At 36.5% G+C, this 22,795-nt stretch overlaps 1 protein-coding gene across 1 annotated transcript in view; it reads right to left on the reverse strand.

The window, feature by feature from the left end:
- LOC103588160 (utrophin-like) overlaps nt 1-22,265 on the reverse strand; it is a gene marked incomplete at its 5' end in the record, with an annotated part of 69,893 nt that extends 47,628 nt beyond the window's left edge. The window contains 3 exons of the mRNA XM_008569780.1: nt 10,835-10,976; nt 19,482-19,648; nt 22,108-22,265. Coding sequence (XP_008568002.1) covers nt 10,835-10,976; nt 19,482-19,648; nt 22,108-22,265 — 467 coding nt within the window. The remainder of the gene's footprint in view (nt 1-10,834; nt 10,977-19,481; nt 19,649-22,107) is intronic.
- Between the last annotated feature and the right edge of the window lie 530 nt (nt 22,266-22,795).

Consider the following 22,795-nt stretch of genomic DNA (forward strand, 5'->3'; position numbering starts at 1 on the left):
AAAAAACAACACAGACATTTGGCACATGTATAGAATATTTAAACATTATCATTTGGACCATGCACAAGTGCTAAAATCACTGTTGAACAGAACCTTCATTAGCAAGATTTACTTCTTAAATATAGAAGTCAATTAGTCCCAAATGGTTCTTGCATGCTTCTAAAGCAGTACATTTCATTATCATAAAACCTATTTTAGAGATATTCTCAAGTGTTTTACTTTTAATTGCAAAACAAACTCTCAGATTTTACTTAAGTTCCATTGATTTCAACAAGTTGAAATTCAGACACATTTAAATTCTATGGATAGGATGAAATCAGTAAGAAAATCTCAGAGCTTTTCAAGTCCTAATGGAAAAATATGAAACTAAAAAATTAGCATTAACAGAATCATCAAGGGGTCAAAAATAAGTAGGGTAATTAGTCTTCCAAAGCAAAATGGGTTTCATCCAAGCCTCACCTTAAAAGATAATGACACAATCTAAATGCACTAGACTTACTGGGAAAACAATGTTAAGGTGGGCAGGGGCTGAAAAACCACTTCAAAATGCTGAGGTCAGAGAAATATCAATGATGCTGCATTTTTAGCATATTGGCAAACATCCCAAGTTACATCTGAAGAAGCAAGACTGCCAAAAACAAGCTACACTAACTCAATGTAGAATATCCCAAAGAATGAATCAGCATTTTTTTATATTTGATTTTTATAGTCTTAACGAATACATTGAAGATGGCAGAGAGGGAGAAAAATAGACAGAACAACTGTTTCTAGGGGTTTTTTTTCTTGTTCTTTTGGGTTTTTGTTTGTTTTTGCCAGCAACATATAGTTCGTAAAGAAAAGGCATAATTTAGCTTTTAACTTAAAAGGAAAAAAACTTTTCCAGCAAAAGTTGCTAAAAATGCTGAAAATATGAAATTTTGGTTTATTTCTTCATATACTAATCAATAGGAACAAAAATATGCTTGAATCTACTGCTTTAAAAACAAGATGTGCTTGCTTAAAGACTTCAATACAATCTCTTTTAAGTGGTATCCATTTAATTAGTTACTTCCCATTGAGGTATTTTTTCCTGTCCTCCCCTCCTTTCACCAAAAATCTCAGCAAAACTATCAGTACAAACGATCCTTGTGTAAAGCCCATCAAATAAGCACAGAAATTTATAATGAATCGACCCCAACAATTAGAACGCTGGAAGTAACTGACGTTGCTGACCTTTCAAGCAACAAAATTTTGCAAATATTCTGTTCCTTCTCCCTGAGCTAACATGTCTCTCAAACCACCTTCCTATCCTGGCTAGCCATGCAGATTCTGATATCTATACTTACCAGTAGGTGAAGTATTCTATTTAACCTTTCCCCATTTCTCATTTTCCCTGCATGGACCGGGCCACTGTCCTTCACCAGAAGCACACAGCCTCTGTCTATTGACTTCTCTTTCCCCATTATAGTGAGCTCCATGTTCTTTTCCACATTCCCCTACATCTTGTTCTTAATTACTATTTCAACTTTTCTCCTTAAATGAATCCTGATGTTCCCATGATAACACCATCTCCCCTACAATCCTCTCCAATAGTGGCTATATAATCATTCCCATATAATCAATCTCACAAAGGTTGAGAAAAAAGAATTACATTTGAACCTAAAAGGGAAAGAAAAGATCATGGTTTTTTCTCCTTTACACACCATTTTCCCCTAAGCCTCGCCTACTAAAACCAATGTGCCTTTCCACTCCCCTTTGACTATAAAATGCCAGACACATCCATCATCTCTCACTTCTAGAGATGTAGTCATGACCTTCTAAATGCCATCACACCTCTAGAATCTTCATGTCCCACTTCAGTCACACATTGGGGTACGGGCCACACCTCAGGCCTCATCATAACTCAAAACATCTTACAGTCCCAAATCTCTAACTTGAAAAATTCTTTCACGGACTGGAATCTCTGACCCTTCCTCCACTTCTTTAATATGAATAAACGTCTTCTGTCCTCCGGCATCTTGATCTCCAGCCCCTTAACCCCCTTTAGGATATCTTCAGCATGGGGATAGTCCAAATCAAACACAGTGGTCATTAACACCTTTGAATTTTTCACTCCCTAGGCCTTCAACTATCTCCTAAAAAGCTGCTGGCCATGGAGTCACAAACTACAAATCCTTGCCAATTAACCTCAGCTGCACTCCTGTGGCAATGTAACAATCAATTTACTCATCTCCTGGTGACTCATGATTGTCCCTAGTAGCAATTTCAAACATTTCCCATTCTTCTTAGTATTTAACCCTATCTAATTCTCTCTCACTGCCAGCAACTGCATAAACTCTTATAAATCATGTGTGAAATTCATCATTCTCTCTCTCTAATTGAAAGGGCTATCTTTGGTACAGCCATGATGGAAAACAGTCTGGAGGTTCGTTAAAAAATTAAAAATAGAGCTACTGTATAATAATCCAGCAATCTCACTTCTGAGTTCAAATCCAAAGAAAATAAAGCCATTATCTCAAAGAGATATTTGTGCTCCCATGTTCAGTCCATTCACAATAGCTAAGATATGAAATCAACCTAAGTATCCTACAACAGATGAATGGAAAAAGAAAATGTGAGATACACACACACACACAAAGGAATATCACTGGCCTTAACAAAGAAATAAATACTGCTATTTGTAGCAACATAGATAAACCTGGAGGACATTATACTAAGTGAAATAACCCAGATATAAAAAGACAAATACTGCATGATCTCATTTATATGCAGAATCTAAAAAATAGCTGAACTCATAGTAGCAGAGTGTGGAATGCTGGTTGCTGGGGGATAGGGGTGGGGAAATCGGGTCAAATAGTACAAACTTTCAGTTATAAGATAAATAAGTTCTGGAGACCCAGTGTACAGCATGTTGGTTATGATTAATAATAATGTATTATATTCTTGAAACTTATTAAGATAGTAGATTTCAAAAAACAGACTATCTCTCATATGCCCTAACAACATATAAAAATGTTTCTACTTTGAACTAAATTTTGTTATTTACAAAAATGATGATTCTAAAAAGATCCAATTAGGGTAATTTTCACTATGAAATTAAATGATCATAAAGTCTTGTTCTAATAAAAAAGAAATTTACACTCTGAACATATCCAGCATAAAATGCAACTTTTAAAAATAAATGATAATCTCTGAATTCAAACACATAGTGCACACAGGTAATAAGAAAAAATTTTGACTACTCTCTTGATCCATAAACTTAATCATTCTAAACAACATCACATAGTTTGATGAATTTCTCCACATAGAGGCCTTTTTTATCCTTCAGAATATTTTATCTGTATCTTCAGTCACAAGCAAAATACCTGGTATATAACAGGGTATTCAACAAATACAATATTCCAGCAAGCACACATAACAGTGTTTGCTAATGTGTTCAATTCTGTATATTTCCCTAATGGAGTTAAATCACCAAATCCATCCTAACTTTGCACAAGACTCTTAGGTTCTCTAAAACTTAGGTTTTTCTTTAAAATGAAGATGAATTAGAGGATCTTTTAGGTCCTTTCCAGCTTTGATGTTCTGTAATTAGTTTTTATAGTGTCAGATATGAGCTCATTTAGTTTTTATGAGGCAAATTTAACTAAGAATAAGGAGAAAAGAATGAGTCACCCCTGTCCTCAAGGAGTTGAAAAGAGAGTTGAGGAGACAAAAACACTAAGTAGTTAGAAAACAGTACAAGATAATAGGGAATCGGATACTAACTGGTGGTAGAAGCCACTGAACTGAGTGTTTTGGTAAAAAAGAAGCCAGTGGAGTTTGGGAAGATTTCACACACAAAGGAAGAGTTGAGCCGTTTTTGCGAAAATGTGGGATTTGGACAAATGGAAAGGAAATGGGGACAGGAATTAAATATAACCTATGGCAGGTTGTCTCTTGAAGGTGAACCCTTACTGAGCCTAATAAAAGAATTCTTGGATATGCAAATCCGGATTATAGAATGGTGGGGGAAAATAAGAGTTTAATGAAAAATCATTTCCTAGAGAATGAAAAATTCTTTGTTTCCTTATATAAATGATTTATTATCAATATCATAAAATACCTTGATGAATTATGATAGTTAATTCATATAGCATTAGTCTTCCTACATCTAAAGACAAACATTATCACAGATAAGGTGATATGCTGGTGAAATATTTGGGGAACTTGGAGGGTATAAAACAAAGTTTATAAATTGCAGGAAGCCTTTAACAATAGAGGCATCCAGAGTTAGCTGAAAAAGGACCTTGAAGGAAAAAAAGATCAACTCAGTCATGTGACTGGAGAATTCTCTTAGCCAAAAGGAGATGCACTATGAGAAATGTAAATATGAAGATCCGCATGGATAGGTATGATCTATTTAACACTCAAGTGGGGCTTGTTATCACTGTACTGAATAAATTCACATTTACGTTCATTTTCTGAGGCAGACATTAAGTAAGTTTCGGGAATGTTGGGTAGAAGATGGATGAACCATGAATAAAGCTTACTTAAAAGAAAGAGCAAAAAATTCAAAGAATGTGGGTGAAAAGAAAGAAAATGTAGAAAGCAGTTAAATCAAGTAATTCATTACAACTAGAGTCAAGAGTATGCCTTTCAAAGACTCAATTTACATATGCTTCTAATTACTTCATAAAAAGTTGAAGGGACAAATGCAGAAAATAACCAGTCACAGAGATAATTTGCAAGTGCACTGCTGTTAAGATCACTATACAATCTCAGGAAAGGCAAAGGATCTCCCAAAGCACGTCTTGAAAAAGAAAGCCACCCCTCTACGATGCAGGATAAACTGTAATCTTAGAAACGACAGTGACTATGCAACAAGAGTTAAGATCACTATACAATCTCAGGAAAGGCAAAGGATCTCCCAAAGCACGTCTTGAAAAAGGAAGCCACCCCTCTACGATGCAGGATAAACTGTAATCTTAGAAACGACAGTGACTATGCAACAAGGATAGTTTTGGGTAACTTACAGATTTTATTTAAAATTGGTATTTGAAGAGTGAAATTCATCTGTGTATAAGTGATTCTCAAGCATGTTCCACTGGCCGATTGCTGATTTCAAATTGTTTGAGTATTTTGTAAAACCATTAGAAATTACTGTTAAAAAAAATAGTCATTTTATCCATCTATTCTATAACAACCTAACACATTTACTTGATGATTTTTCCCATTTTGACATTAGCTCTTTACAATCAACTTTCTACATTTCTAGCTATTATCATGTAAATATTAATATTATATTTCTCCCCAATCCAAATTCCTTACAATGATCTAAAGCTGCTAAACAATCTGATACCTGCCTTTCTCTTTAATCCCATCTCCTACCATTTAGAAAAGGGAGAAATTCACTACTTAGGAAATTCGCCCCAGTTTTCTTCTGTTCCCTATTCTCACACATCTCTTTCCCACCCCCAGGGCAGGCTTCACAGATGTGTGACCTATACAGTTGCATGTTCAGAAGAGTCCTGAACTTGGCTTAATGCTCCATTGTTTTTAATCTTTAAACAAGGGGCCCTGCGTTTTTAATTTTTTTTGCGCGAGGTGCTTCAAATTCTGTAGCCAGTACTGCCTACCATGCTCCCCTTGTGGAACAGGCTTCATTTTCTTTCTGTGCCCCAATCACACCAACCTCTTTCCCACCTGCAGACCACTGCTTGTGCTGTTTCTTCCGTCTGAAATACCCTTCCCCTAGTTCTTTACACAGCTGATTCTTTCTCACCCTTCAGTCTTAACTCAAATGTTAGCTTCTCAGACAGACCTTACCTAATTTATTTATCTAAAGTGCCTCCTCTGATCACTGTCTTATCACCCATTTATTTCTTTAAAGGCACTTACTCCAATCTATAATGATCTCATTTATTTGTTTCCGTGTTCCCTGTCACACATCCCCTTCTCCTAAGTGGAAAGTAGCAGGAGAGTCAGTAATCTTGTCTTTCTTCCTAGTACACTGACAAATGATGATTCTCTCCTTGACCAAACTCTAGTCAGGCTCCTCTGAGCCCTTTCCCTCCACTGAGCCTTCACCTATAAAAACTGCAAACTCTCAGCACAAATTATCTCATCCATCTCCCCCTACCTCCCCCATTTAAAGACTTGAACCAACAACAACATAATTTCTAACAGCTCAAGGTTCTATCCCTAAGATGGCCTTAGGCCCCCTTAAACTGCTTGCTTGAAACAAAAATTCCAGGCCACCAAAAGAATTTACTGTTTGCTCTAGCCAACACCTAAAGGTAGGCTCCTGAGCACTCTTAGAGCATTAATAAAAAGAGCTTGCAATCGTGAATCCTTCCTCTCTCCCTTTGAGATGTACATGTATCTCCTATAACTCAGGAGTGTCTTTTCTCAAGCACCTGAAAACCATTTGAAAAGTAATCATCAGGAAGGATAGGACCTCTCTCTCCCAGTCAGTATGGGAGGATAGAAGCCTAACTCCGATTTTTGCCAGCGAGCAGACACACCTGGGCTCACTGCATTTCCATGGACCAACCCTCTGCAATTTTTCACTTGCCTGACTGTGTTCAAGCCCCCACTGTTTCCCCTCTCTACTCCTTCATCCCCCCCTTAAAACAAACACCCGGTCACCTCTGCACAAATCAAAATATATTTATGTAAAGTCAGTATATTACTGATTAAAATCTGTCCTTACCACTTTAACTAGTGTCTGGCTTTATTCATCTTTGACAATAGTGCCTGACACATGGTAAGTGTTCAGTATTAATTTGTTGAGGGAATAAATAAGTTAATAACAATAATAAATGATGCTTCACAAATTTCCTTCAGGGGAATTGTTTTTTCCTGGTTAAAATTATTATGCACTATGGGTATTTCATCCATTATAATTCAGCAACATTTTCTAGAGAATCCCTTTCCACACATAGGGTCCCTATTTATTTGAGATAAGATACCTACGGATGTGAGATTTATATGTATATATTTTATAAGTATTGCTGCCTTTTTGTCAATTTATGATCCAAAAAGTAACTCAATTCCTTAAACCGAAGAAAATGTACAGCTCTATGAATAAATTTTGGCACTATTTGGAAGAAAGCTAAAGAATAGCTACTGATAGAAAATAAGAATAATTTTAGAAAAAAACAGCTTCAGATCAAAGGAACAACAAAAGCCAATATTTTAGTGGAGCTGTAATGAAATTGGGGCATTAACACAGTGTCATAATAATGTAAAGTGGGATAGACCTCTTTTGGAAAATAACTTGGCATCAAGTATTTTGGCTATAAAAATACTCATATTCATTAACTCATCCTCTCGTAGTGCTTTAGTTTATGGAAATGTAATTTATGTGATATATGGAAAGAGCTATCTTCATTCAAGTATTTTGGCTATAAAAATACTCATATTCATTAACTCATCCTCTCGTAGTGCTTTAGTCTATGGAAATGTAATTTATGTGATATATGGAAAGAGCTATCTTCACGAAGATATTTGTAAATATGTTGTTTATAATATCAGAAAATTGAAAATAAACTAAATGTCCAAATTTCAGAAAATGGTTAAGTAAATTACAGTAATTCACTCAATTAAATATTATCAGAAAATTGAAAATAAACTAAATGTCCAAATTTCAGAAAATGGTTAAGTAAATTACAGTAATTCACTCAATTAAATATTATCAGAAAATTGAAAATAAACTAAATGTCCAAATTTCAGAAAATGGTTAAGTAAATTACAGTAATTCACTCAATTAAATATTATCAGAAAATTGAAAATAAACTAAATGTCCAAATTTCAGAAAATGGTTAAGTAAATTACAGTAATTCACTCAATTAAATATTATCAGAAAATTGAAAATAAACTAAATGTCCAAATTTCAGAAAATGGTTAAGTAAATTACAGTAATTCACTCAATTAAATATTATCAGAAAATTGAAAATAAACTAAATGTCCAAATTTCAGAAAATGGTTAAGTAAATTACAGTAATTCACTCAATTAAATATTATCAGAAAATTGAAAATAAACTAAATGTCCAAATTTCAGAAAATGGTTAAGTAAATTACAGTAATTCACTCAATTAAATATTATCAGAAAATTGAAAATAAACTAAATGTCCAAATTTCAGAAAATGGTTAAGTAAATTACAGTAATTCACTCAATTAAATATAGAGAAGGGGAAAAAAAAAAGAATTCATTGCCTTGCAATCCTATTATTTAGTTTTAATCAATTATTTGTGGTAAGAAATCTCATTCATCCAAATCACCAAGAAAATAAAAAGTAGATTTGCCACAAATGTGGAATTTGCTTAGTATCCTGGTCCAAATTAGGACAAAGAGAAAACCACCTGTCCAATGAAAAGGAAAAAAAAGTAAAATTTTAAAGTTAAAATCTCTCAAACATGTTTCCATCTGTTTAGACATGATGAGAGGACAAATATACACATCTGAAAAGTTTTTGTAATGTTTGAATAGAAAATGGTAGAGAAGAAAAGATGCTTATGTTTATTAGCTTGATACACCAAATTTTAAAATACCAATTATATCATCAATAAGAAATGAATCTCAAAATTCCCTCACAAAGGCACTGTTTTTTACAATGAGAGTTTTACATTTGGTTTTAACTAGTCATTAGAAAAGAAATTAAAAACAAGAAATAACCTACAATGAAAAACAAACTAAATAAAACCTGATCACAGTGCATTCTGGAAATAAAATAATGTTTTTAAATCACTTGCATAAGAATGACACTGTACATTAACTTCATTTGCAGAATCTTATTTAGAAGAGCAAAACTCTATATACTAAGTTTCTATGAGTCTGAGTGGAAAATATCTTCTCCCAAATCTTCCATTCTGCCAGCATGGCTGGTGGAACTAAGAACATAAATTATATCCATATCTACAGAAAAAATAAATAAATGATAAGACTCACAGAATGAAACTGGAAACAAAATTTAAAGGTTATGTAAAGGTTAATATTATAAACTATTAAGTGCTGAGTAGTTTCTACAACAATGTGCAAAGTTACTTGCAAATTGATTTGAAGGAAATCAATCTGGGTATACTATAGCCAGCTTACTTTGTCAAGGAAGCTACCTGGTTTGAAACAATTACCTACAGTAACAATATTTCTTAACCTATCAGCATGGCTTGGTGAATATGATTGACATCTCCTCTTCTAAATGGAGTTTTGCTCATTGCTGAATATTCCTGTGGCAGGTAGTAATTCACCCTGTTTTCATTGGTAAAAGATCCTTGTACTACTAGCACATTCTAGCAATATGCCTTGCTAAAAACAATATTTCTTAGTTTTTCTTGCTGATGGTGGTGACTAGCACGATACAAGTTGAAACTATTCGGTGGGGTTTCTAGTTGGGATTTCAAAAGACTGACTCAGCTGGGAAGAAGCATGCTCCCTCTTCCTTTTTCTTGGAAAGTGGACCTGACATCCAGAAGAGCCTTGTTAACTGTGAGGTGACCTTGAAGATGGAAGTACATGTTAGAAATGTACATAAAGACAGAACTAGAAATGAGGTGACCATGGAGCAACCATAACAATCTTGTGTTGCCTACCTCCACACTTTGTTTACAGGAAAGGAAAATAAATCTGATTTATGCATTTTACTTTTAAGCAGCTGTATGTGATTCTAAAAGAAACAATTCCCAGCTTACAAAACATTCTGCAAATATAAGATTTCATTAAAATTTAATTTGGAAGTAATTAGTGAAAAAATTCACAGAAAACAAATATGTGTATATCTGGAGTAGTAGCTTGATACAGAGACAGCCTGGATGAAGTATAGTTTATTTTATAATGCAGATACTCCTCTTATTTTATTTGTGTACTTGGCTTTTTATTCTTCCTTGAACCCTCAGAGAAAGTGGTATCTCTTTACAACTAAGAGCTAATCAGATCTGTTCTGCCTTGGCCCCATTCTACTTCTTTAATTGTTCTCATACTCACTCCCTTCATCTAATGCAGATACTCCTCTTATTTTATTTGTGTACTTGGCTTTTTATTCTTCCTTGAACCCTTAGAGAAAGTGGTATCTCTTTACAACTAAGAGCTAATCAGATCTGTTCTGCCTTGGCCCCATTCTACTTCTTTAATTGTTCTCATACTCATTCCCTTCACGCATAATCTTTGTGCAATAATTAAGTCACCATTAGTTTGAAGAAACTTTTGCTTGGTCTTTTTCCTAAATCAGGTAGCAATTCTAGACATCTTTCTCTTTTATTCAGAAATTTAAAATTTTAAATGTACTATATTCTCAATATAGAAAACTGGGAAAGTATACACGTAAGTAAAATGAACATAATATATCACCTACCATCTACTTATTTTCCTGAACCTGCGATCTGCCTTCCACCCTTATCCTGACATGGAAAGAAATCTAAGATTTCCAGTGAATTCTCCTGTTTCAAAGGTCTGTTCTCACATGTGATCTTTAGAATCTCTCTGTTGCACTTAACAAACACCTGTACCACCTTTCTAAAGCCTCCTCTTTGATTTCCAGAACATTATGCTTCTTTACTCTTAAGATTCCTGCTTGTAGATGGGCAGATGCCAGACCAAAGGTGCTCAGGGCACATTCCTCCAACAGAAAAAGACCAGAACAATGAATAGACAGCTAAATATTGACAAGAGCATTGGTGGGAGAGCATAGGAGTGCAGCAGGAGACTGGTGAGAAGCCTACGATGGTGGCATAGAGAGGAGAAACAGGCACATGGCTTCAGCTGCCATGTCTCTGACACCAGGATCAGTGCAAGAGAAATTTTCCCTTGCGGCTAAAAGAAACTGCTTGGCAATGAGCACTTAGTAGCAGTAATCCTTCTCTTGCTTGTGCCCTGGCCCACTGCCACCACTGCCAAAAGGACCCAGAGGGCTAATGCTGCTATGGCCATCTCCCCACACAGCAGTCCATCCTGCTCCCCACTAACACCCAGCCCAGGTGCCAGCAACTCCAACTTGATCAGAACCATGTGTTTCTGTGTTTTACTAGGCAGGAGGATAGAGGAAAGAGGTGAACAAGCACAGTCCCAAAAACGAGCAGCCTAACCCACAGTGGAATTTGTGCTACCTCTGTGGCCTTGCACCTGGCAGTGGAAAATACTAGCAGAGCCCATGTGACTGCACTGACCCAGGGAAAGACATTCAGAGCTGTTGGTGAGTGCAGAAACTCAGGATAGCTAAATAGAGTATGGAAGGAAATTCCCAACCACCACCATCCCATCCCCCAATTGGAAGAAGCAAAGACCCAGGAGTCTCTGTCTGAAATAAAGTGGAGAGAGAAACCCCACCCAAGTTTATCCATTCAACCTGAGGAGCTTCTGTACATTCTAGCGCACCTATCATGGGGTATTAGTCAGGGTGTTAGTAAGTCCACCCGGGGTCACCCACATCAGCCAAGGAGTGATAGGGCACACAGGCACTTTTACCAAGAGCTGGAGATCTTGCCCATGACATCAACAACTCAACACCATGTCACTCACTTCAGCATGAAGCCACTGAGTGCCTCAGTGCTTAGGTTATGGAGGCACTCACAGACAGCTCAGACACTGAATATGGTCAAAGTAACCACACGGAGACTACACTACTGCTTCTACCTGTAACCAAAACTAAAACACCCTATCCAGCAGTCAATATAAAACACATCTCCTTCCTCAAAAGCCACTCCAGAACAACAGAAGAAGCAATTGCTTCAACAGATGTCCAGACATCAATGTAGAAATGCCAGAAATATGAAAAAACAAGAAAATATGACACCCCCAAAGGAATACAATAATTCTCTAGTAACAGACCCCAAATAGCAGGAAACTTTTTAAATGACTGAAAAGGAATTCCAAGCAACAATATTATGGAAACTTCATAAGATACAAGAAAACTCAGATAGACAACACAATGAAATGAGAAAAACAATCCGGGATCTGAAGTAGGAATTTTACAAAGAGATAGATACTTTTAAGGAGAATGTAGCAGAACTCATGGAACTGAAGGATTCATTCAACAAAATATAAAATACAACCAAGAGCTTAAGCAACAGGCTAGAGCAAGCAGAAGAAGAATTTCTGATCTTGAAGACAATCTTTTTGAAATACCCAGGTGGGCAAAAAAAAAGAAAAAAAGAATTTTAAAAAATGATGAAAATCTACAAGAGCTATCAGACAGCTTTAAGCATACAAATATCCAACTTATGGGTGTTCTGGAAGCGGAGGAGAAAGGAAGAGTCACTGAAATCCTATTCAGTGAAATAATAACAGAAAACTTCCCAGGTATTGGGAGACATATGGACTTCTAGATCTAAGAGGCTCACAGATGCCCAGATGGAATAATACAAAAAGGCCTTCTCTGAGATACATTGTAGTCAAACTCTCAAAAGTCAAAGACAAAGAGAAAATCCTTAAAACAGCCAGATAAAAGCATCAAGTCACCTATAAGGGAGTCCCCATCAGACTAACAGCAGATTTTTCAGCAGAACATTACGTACCAGAAGAGAATGGGATGATATATTCAAAGTACTAATAGAAAAAAGTATCGGCCAAGAACAGTATACGCAGTAAGGCTATCCTTTAGAAATGAAGAAGAAATAGTGTATTTCCCAGACAAACAAATAGAACATTACGTACCAGAAGAGAATGGGATGATATATTCAAAGTACTAATAGAAAAAAGTATTGGTCAAGAACAGTATACGCAGTAAGGCTATCCTTTAGAAATGAAGAAGAAATAGTGTATTTCCCAGACAAACAAATATTCCGGAAGTTCACCATCACACAGCCATATAAGAAATCCTCAAGGGAGTTCTACATCAGGAATCCAAGAAACAATAACTATCATCATGAATACACAAGAAAGAATAAAACCTGCAGGTAGAGCAGATATGTAAATGAGAAAGAGAAAGAAACTAAATCTCACCGCTACAAAAAATGGCAAACACCAAAGACGAACAATAAAAAGGAAAGAAAGGAACAAGCCATTCAAAACAACCATGCAAAAATCAGTAAAGTGCCAGAAGTAAGAAAATACCTTTTAATAATAACCCTAATATAAATAGACTGAATTTCCTACTCAAAAAACAAAGACTGGCAGAATGGCTTAACAAATTAGGCCCAACTATATGCTGCCTATAAGAAACTCACTTGACCTGTAAAGACTCACACAGAATAAAAGTGAAGGGATGGAAAAAGATATACCACACAAATGGAAACCAAAAACAAGCAGGAGTAGTTATTCTTATATCAGATAAAATAGACTTCAAGCCAAAAAACTATAAAAAGAGACAAAGGAGGTCATTATATAATAAAGTGATCTATCCAGCAAGAGGATATAACAAGCTCATTTACTATAGCTGCCAAAAAAATAAAACACCTAGGGATAAATTTAACCAAGGAGGTGAAAGATCTCTACAATGAAAACTACAAAATACTGATGAAGAAAATTAAAGAGAACACAAAAAAATTGAGAAACATTCCATGCTCATGGATTGGTAGAATTAATGTTGTGAAAATGTCCATTCTACCCAAAGCAATCTACAGGTTCAATGCAATCTCCATTAAAATATCAATGACATTCTTCAAAGAAATAGAAAAAACAACCCTAACATTCATATGGAACAATAAAAGACCATGAATAGCCAAAGCAATCCTGAGCAAGAAAATAAATAAAGCCAGAGGCATTAGACTACCTGACTTCAAATTATACTGCAAAGCTATAGTCACCAAAACAGCATAAAAACAGACCATGGATCAACAGAACAGAATAGAGAACCCCAAAATCAATCCATGTACTTACAGCCAACTGATCTTCAACAGAAGCACCAAGAACATACATTGGGGAATGGACAGCCTCTTTTATAAATGGAAATTGGATATCCACATATAGAAGAAACTAGACCCTTGCCTATTGCCATATACCAAAATCAACTCAAAATAGATTAAAGACTTAAATGTAAGACCTGAAACCATAGAACTCCCAGAAGAAAACAGGGGAAACACTTCCGGATGTAGGACTGGGGAAAGACTTTATGAATAAGATCCCAAAAGTACAGGTAACAAAAGAAAAAGTAAACAAATTGGATTATATCAAACTAAAAACTTCTGCCCAGCAGAGGAAATAATCAACAGAGTGCAAAGACAACCTACAGAATGGGAGAAAATATTTTCAAACTATACATCTGACAAGGGATTAATATCCAGAATATACGAGGAACTCACAATTTAACAGATTAAAAAATGAGCAAAGGAGCTGAATAGACATTTCTCAAAGGAAGGCATACAAATGGCCAACAGGTCCATGAAAAACTGATCTACATCACTAATCATCAGGGAAATTCAAATCAAAACCATACTGAGATATCTCACCCCAGTAAGACTGGCTATTATCAAAAAAAGAATAACAAATGCTGGTGAGGATGTGGAGAAAGGGGAACCTTCCTACACTACTGGTGGGACTGTAAATTAGTACAGCCATTATGCAAAACAGTATGGAAGTTTCTCAGACAACTACAGATAGAACTTCCATACCACCCAGCAATCCCACTGCTGGGTATATACCCAAAGGAATGGAAATCATCATGTTGAAGAGAAACCTTCATATGCTTTCCCATGTTTATTGCAATTCTATTTACAATAGCCAAGAGTAGAAACCAACCTAAAAATCCATTAATGGACAACTGGGTAAGGAAAATGTGGTATATATACACTATGGAATACCACTCAGCCACAAAAAACAATGAAATTCTGTCATTTGCAGCAACACAGATGAGCTTGGAGAAAATTATGCTAAGTGGAACAAGCCAGACTCAAAGAGAAATACCACATGTCCTTATTCATAAGTGGGAGCTAAAAAATAAAGAAAGAAGAAAGGAAGGAAAGAAAGGAAGGGAGGAGGGGGAAGGGGAAGGGGAGGAAAGAAAAGCAAAAAAACCAATCTTAATCTTACATGGAACTTTCAGAAGGAGAGAACAAAACTATAGCTTCTAGAGCTGGGAAAGGGGGAGAGCAAGGTGGGGAGTACCAAGAAAAGGATTAATGGACACAAAAGAGCTAGTTAGGAAAAATAAGTTCTACTAATGTAGAGTCAAGCTAGGCACCTATAATTAATGATAATTTAATGCATTTTATCAAATGACTAGAAGAGTGGAAATCAAACATCCTCAACACAAAGAAATGATTACATTTTGTAATGATGAATATGCTAATTATCCTGACTTGAGCACTTGAGCATCACACACTGTACACAGGTATTGATATTCAACTCTGTACCCATGAATATATATAAATCAACTATGTTTCAATAATAGTAAAAATAATAATAAAATCCTGCTCATCTTCCTCTCCCTTATATACCTTCAATCCTGCCTTCCACTGAGCAATATCACTGTCCAGTTTTTCTGGAATTTCTACCTAATGGAAAAGTTCAATGACACTTGTAGGCACAGTCACTATCCCACTAATGATGTTATTGATGATAATAAAGAGAATTGAATGCCTGCTCTGTTTGTGATAGGTATTGTCCTAGATACTTTTCACATATCAACTATTCCTATAAGGAGATACTCGTAGAGTTTGAAGTTGAAGAAACTGAGGTTCAGGAAGGCCAAATAACTTCTTCAAAGTCACAGAGCCAAATAGAAGATATAAGATTCAAATCTAAGCAGCTTGATTCCAGAGTTAGTTCCCAATACACTGTCTCTTCCATATCCTGCTGTAACCATGTTCTCTGACCAACTGGTCAACTTCACATCTATGAGGAAAATGGAGTAGTTTAGTCCGGCCCCCTCACCTCAGGTCCTGTCAGGGGTGGTGCAGCACATTCTTTGTAAACAAGTTGCGTGTGGGTGGAGTTAGTGCAAATGCACCTCCATGTATCTTTTTTAGTTTGTTGCTATTGTGTGTTCTTCAGTTTGTGAAGCAGTGGCTGGCTGGCAGAGCTCACGTCTAAAAATAGAGCATGTTTACTTTGCTGGCAGCTGCTCAGTTTTTCTTTGGACTTTGCTGGTAGCAGTGGAGTTTCTCTTTGTACTGCCTAGCTTTTATACATGTGTGTGCTGAATAAAGTCTACTCTTTCTTCAACCAAGGCTCCAAGGACCCTTTTTTCCAGTTACCTAGCTTGTAGACCTGCACGTGAAGGGTTTGTGACCCAGTCTGGACAATGGGCTTGAGGGTTCTTCTTGGTTCTAGACTACAGTAGTATAAATAACATGGGGTCTGTGAGTTCCAAACCCAGCCCTAGCTCTACAACATCTTTATCATAAATACATCTACATGTGAATTTTATATTAATGCCAAAAACTTAACACCTGAAATTTACCATTTAACATTGTTCACCCTTTATAACTGCTCTATCATTATTTCTCTTATGAAATATTTCAAGTTTATTTAAAAGTAGCAAGAACAATATAATAAACATACATGTACCCACGCTTAGCTGTTACGTCTTAATATTTTGCTACCATTGCTTCAGGTCATTTTTACTTAAAAAATAAAGCTTTAAAAGTCAATAAAATGCTAAAATTTTTTTACAGTCTTTTGTCCTGTACTTCACACCCTTTGAGAAATCTGGTCCCTCGTGGCATCTCATAGCCTTATATATGGCAAATTTTATGTAAGCCATTCTCTTCCAAAGACTGCCTAGCTTTTATATATGTGTGTGCTGAATAAAGTCTACTCTTTCTTCAACCAAGGCTCCAAGGACCCTTTTTTCCAGTTACCTAGCTTGTAGACCTGCACGTGAAGGGTTTGTGACCCAGTCTGGACAATGGGCTTGAGGGTTCTTCTTGGTTCTAGACTACAGTAGTATAAATAACATGGGGTCTGTGAGTTCCAAACCCAGCCCTAGCTCTACAACATCTTTATCATAAATACATCTACATGTGAATTTTATATTAATGCCAAAAACTTAACACCTGAAATTTACCATTTAACATTGTTCACCCTTTATAACTGCTCTATCATTATTTCTCTTATGAAATATTTCAAGTTTATTTAAAAGTAGCAAGAACAATATAATAAACATACATGTACCCACGCTTACCTGTTACGTCTTAATATTTTGCTACCATTGCTTCAGGTCATTTTTACTTAAAAAATAAAGCTTTAAAAGTCAATAAAATGCTAACATTTTTTACAGTCTTTTGTCCTGTCCTTCACACCCTTTGAGAAATCTGGTCCCTCGTGGCATCTCATAGCCTTATATATGGCAAATTTTATGTAAGCCATTCTCTTCCAAAGTCAATTAATCTGGATATTTCCTGTGGCTTCACATTACATTTTATATCCAGTGTAATATTTTTGGTCTAATAATCAAGGTCCTAAATCAATTGTTCTTTTCAGTATCACTTAATTACTTCATTATGCCAAATCTCTCCTCTCCTAAAAATCTAATCTACTTTTTAAAAATAGCACATTGATTAAGAGCACAAACTTCAGAGTCAAAAAGATCTGGATTTGAATCTCAACTTTGTCTCTGTTCATTGAATACCTGGCCTTGGGCAAGTTGCCTAATCTCTAAGTCTTAGTTCCCTCACGTGAGAACTAGAGGTAATACTCCTAATCTTATAGAGCTTTATGACGAGTCAACGAAATAACAAATGCCACTCATTTTAGCACAGTGCCTGGCATATAGTAAACACTCAGTAAATGGCAATGATTACTAGCTCTGATGATATCTGTCACTTGTATTATCTTTCCACTAGTATCCTGAGCTTGCCACATTCCAGCTATTTCCTCTCCTGTGCATCTATGTCCACCAGGTACTTAAAACGTAACTATTCCAAGAAACTTCCTGCATTTAAACTGTGTCTTTCCCATCATCCTCCTTCCAGCGTTCACCCTTTGACTTCCACTGGGGCATCCACTATCTTGGCTGTCTCTTAGGCATATGCCGATGCTGCTTTATGTACACTGTTGGCCTTTCCATCCTCTTAGAACACAGCTGCAAGACCCTCTGAACTTAAAACACTTTAGAAAATCTCCCCCACGACACCACAATGTAAGGGAGAACAGAAAATCTGAGTTCTATTTTTTACATTAGCCACCAACAAAAACTGAACTGACATGCTTCATACAAACTATTATCCTGATAAAGTCAGTCAAACAAAAGCAATTTTGTTTAATTCAAGACACTGGTACTGATACTACATACAACCACCACCCATCTCAGCCCTCCTGATTTGATTCTCTATCAGGGAATTGCCATCTTAGCTAATTCCTCTTCCGTTATGAATGAAATGTATGTAGGAAACCTTGATTCCCCTGCCGAGCAGGCTTACGTTGTTTCACAACAGATTTCCAAATTAAACTGGGACTATTTTCCAGATTCTTTCCAGAAGAGAAACACAGTATATTCTAAGAGGTGGAATGCATAGTTACCTTAAGAGAAGAATGTCAAAGAACCAAGATGGCCAAGACACTTCATTTTGGGACCCTGCACAGATTGCTTTTTTTTTTAAAAAAAATTATTTATTTATTACAAATATTCATTAGATACAAAGCTGATTGTCCCCCCTCCCGCCCATGATGTGAGAGCCAGATTCACACTGGGGGCATACCCATTACCAGAAATTACTTTTGTACCCTTTGTCCCCTCCCAATTATCCCCCAACCTCTCTCCCCTTCCCCTTCTCCCCTCCACTCCTATTTGTAGCCCTAAGAATGCTCCCTCCCTCTGTTGGATCACGGCACTACTGTGGTCTTTCTTTCCTTCCTTCTTTCTCTCTTAGCTCCCACATATGAGTGAGCACATGCGGTATTCATCCCTCTGTGCTTTGCTTGTTTCACTCAACATAAATTTGGAAAACAATTTGGACGTTTCTCAAACAACTACAGATAGATCTTCCATATGACCCAGCAATCCCTCTTCTGGGTATATATCCAGAGGACTGGAAATCATCATGTCGAAGAGACACCTGCACTCCCATGTTTATCACAGCTCTCTTTACAAATAGCCAAGATATGCACAGATTGCTCTGGACTCACAAACTGATGAGTCTGACATACCAATGACACTAAAGTATGGCATTTAGCAGCTCTCCTCATGTGAACGTGGGCGGTAGGGTTAATCTACCTCACACCAGACTTGACAGAAGTAACACAAAGTAATTTGATTATTTCTCAGTATTTAAATATTGCTTCCTGCTTCCTAAGTTTGACCCCAAAGACCTCAGAACATCCACCAAATTCCATCAGGGCTGCCTGTTTCTAATCAGTCATGCAAGCATCACAAATGAACATTTCTGTGACCTAAGTATGTAGAAATTCATAAAATCTCTGGTTCTGGACCATAGTAGTATAAATAACAGCAGCAGTAATCATAAAATAAGCCTCATGTAGTGGTAGTAAGAAGAAATGCCAGTTTTAGATAGATCACTTATGCTGAGCATCCCATCTATTTAGGAGGCAAATCTCAAATGGGAGTAAGTGGAAAGGGATGGTGGGCATAGCACTGAGATTACACAAATGGAACGGAAAACAGTCTGCTTCCACCACTCGTAGCACATCATACCTGAATCCAACAATTGGACATTCTTTACAGATGTTGCATTTGGCCTGATGTTTTGCAGTCTCAGCTGCTGCCACTCGATGTAAAACCGGCAGCCAAACCATGGACTGTGGTTCCAAATGCATCCAATCTATAAACTCTTTCACACTTATCTCTGGCTTGTTGTTATTCTGGTGAAGAAACAAATACATTAAAAGTGGACAAAATTTCTTCATTAACACTACAGCAAATGTTCTTGCTTCACAGTTTTCTGAGATATCTGTGCAGATATAAGAGGAAAGTTATATAACGCTTTCCAGGTCAGTTAAATCACAAAAGCTTTACGGTTCCTTCAAGGCAAGAAAATTCTAGACTTTAAAAATTTAAAAAGCAGAAATTGTCACATAGGAAGAAGAAAACATATCCCAATACCTTAATACATTCAGATTTAAAAAAACAAAAGTAAAAACCAAAACCACACAATTCTAGGTAATCTTTCCACATAAATACTTTAATTCCATAAAACTCATTCATCTGCAAAAGTAAAAATTTGTGAAAGACTCACTAATAATTTCACAAATTTGAAGGCCATTATAAATGCTAAAAATAAAAATTTGTGAAAGACTCACTAATAATTTCACAAATTTGAAGGCCATTATAAATGCTAAATATAAGCTGTGATTTCTGTGTCCTGTTTCAGCCCCATCACATCATCACACTGGAGGCATATTGCTATGAATGTACTTTGCAGGATTTCCAAACTTATGATAAATTATATGAAATTTCTCAGTCCCTCTTCAAATCCTAAGTAATTTTCATATGTGCAAAGTTAAATTTATACCAACATCATTCTCCTGCTGTTGTTGAGGTAATTCTATGAACCAACACATGTGACCATAAATTTAGAATTTTTGTTTTGTATTTTTTATATTTCTAAAATAAAAGGGCCACTATAATTCTCCTCAAAGATATGGTATGAGGCATTTTTTCCCCTCAGTAATGATAAATCATTGGCTAGCTTTGGCAAAGTATCCATAGGCTTGTAGTTTATGCATATATATAGCATCAGTAGTCATATTTCTAAAATGCCTTTAAACACAGTAAGAATTACAAAGAAACTAAAATGATTTCCCAGTCAAAAATTAGAAACTTTGGTCAGTGTAAACTTTGTACATACGTTATCCTCCTTTTGCAAGAAAAGACTGCTATTTTAATAATATCTTTAATTTATATTTTTTAAAAATTTTGCCTACAAAGAACTCAGAGCACTTTTTCTCATTAATTTAGCAAATATTTATTAAAGCAGCTATGATGTTCAAGGCACTGTGCACAGGGATATGGTATAGTGTGAATGTTTATGTTCCCCCCTCCCAAATTCATATGTTGAAATCGAACCCCCATGGATATGGTGTTAGAAGTGATTAGGTCAGGGCCGAGCCCATGGCGCACTCGGGAGAGTGCGGCACTGGGAGCGCAGCAGCGCTCCCGCCACGGGTTCGGATCCTATATAGGGATGACTGGTGCGCTCACAGCGCTCACTGGCTGAGCGTGGTGCGGCCAGTCTCAAAAAAAAAGGACAAAAAAAATAAAGAAGTGATTAGGTCATGGGAAGTGATTAGATCATGAGGGTGATGCCTTCATGGACAGGATTAGTGCCCTTATAAAAGAAACCCAAGGAAGCCTCACTCGCCCCTTCCTCCATTCAAGGATACAGCAAAGAGGCACTGTCTATGAACCAGAAAGTATGCCCTTGCCATACACTATATCTGCCAGTACCTTGTTCTTGAACTTCCCAGATTCCAAAACGGTAAGTAATAAATTTCTGTTGTTTATAAGCTACCCACTTTATGGTATTTTGTTATAACAGCCTGAACAGACTGAGACAGTATACAACATATATGTGTAAAAGGATAGACACAGTCTTTGTCTTCATGGAGCTCAGGTTGAGAAGAAACAAACACTAGATAACCAATTAGACAATCTGGTATGTAATTTAGCAGCTCTCCTCATGTGAACGTGGGCGGTAGGGTTAATCTACCTCACACCAGACTTGGCAGAAGTAACACAAAGTAATTTGATTATTTCTCAAATTAGCAATGAGCATGAGAAGGAAGAGGTAGAGGATATTTGGGTGAATACAGTAGGGAAACTCAACCTCATCTGAAGAGGTCAGAGAAGGATTTTCAGAGGATGCGAGAGATAAGCTAAAGTCTAACGACTGGATAAAGATTAGCAATGAGAAGGGAGTTTGTTAGTAGAGGGGAAGGAAAAGTGTTCTAAACAGAGGGCCCATGTCCAAAGGCCCTGAAGCAGGAACTGAGGAACTAAAAGAGAACGACTGAAAAGGAGAGAGCAAGGGACCTAGTGGCAAGAGATGAGGCCAGGGCAAAGACAGGGCCAAACACAGCCATCTAACAGCACACGCAAAAGATTTGAGAATTTTTCCCAAAGAAAACAGTAAGCCTCCTGCAGGGGTCTCTGTTCCTTGAATAAAATGTGCCTGAAGACACAACACACAAACTTACTGGGATGGCACCCAAGTCTTCCACCATTTGGCTCCAGCCCAACCAAGCTCCCTATTCCATTTCTCGAAACATTCACAAAATCCATCCCCAACCCATGCTTCATACCGGTGATCCTGGGTGTTTACCTGCTGGAAGCAGCTGCGAACACTAGGCTCAATATTACTGCCTCCAAAAGCCGCGACTTCCCCCAGCTGCCGCGGGATCTGGATGGCATCATGAAGTAACAGGCCCAGCTGCCGCTGGTCACACATTTCTGTCGGTCCCGCCACTTCTTTAAAGAGATCTACAGGAAGGAGAGGCAAGAGGTGAACTTCCATCTGCCTATAGTGTTCTTTTACTTAAAATAAACCTTTGGTAATGTGCACTACGTACATTAAAAAAATTTCAGGGAGGCATGAATCAGATTAATTGTCTTCTGAATTCTGATGATTTAATATTCTGATCTTAATATTGTGCATGTCTGTAATGGGGAACTGGTTAACCTCATCCTTAACTGAATGTCATATATCAATAGATATAAACAGATCAATAAATACAAATTTCCCTTTTAAATGGTACAATAAACATGTGTGGATTAATTTTATCTTGTAAGTATTTCCCTTATTATTAAGAAAGAATGAGTCAAAACAAAGCTTCCCTCATGACTTATCAAAGGAATAAATGCACTTGAAAAGTAAACCTTTATATTTTAACAGATTTGTTCAACAACTTTTTGTGTTCATTCCTAAACTTAATATGCTATTAAATATATATAAATATTTTTTTTAGCTTCTTGTAAAGATTTGTACGATCAAATCTATTTTATATAACAAG

The sequence above is a fragment of the Galeopterus variegatus genome, unplaced genomic scaffold (assembly GCF_000696425.1).
Source record: "Galeopterus variegatus unplaced genomic scaffold, G_variegatus-3.0.2 Scaffold528, whole genome shotgun sequence".
Classification (NCBI taxonomy): Eukaryota; Metazoa; Chordata; class Mammalia; order Dermoptera; family Cynocephalidae; genus Galeopterus; species Galeopterus variegatus.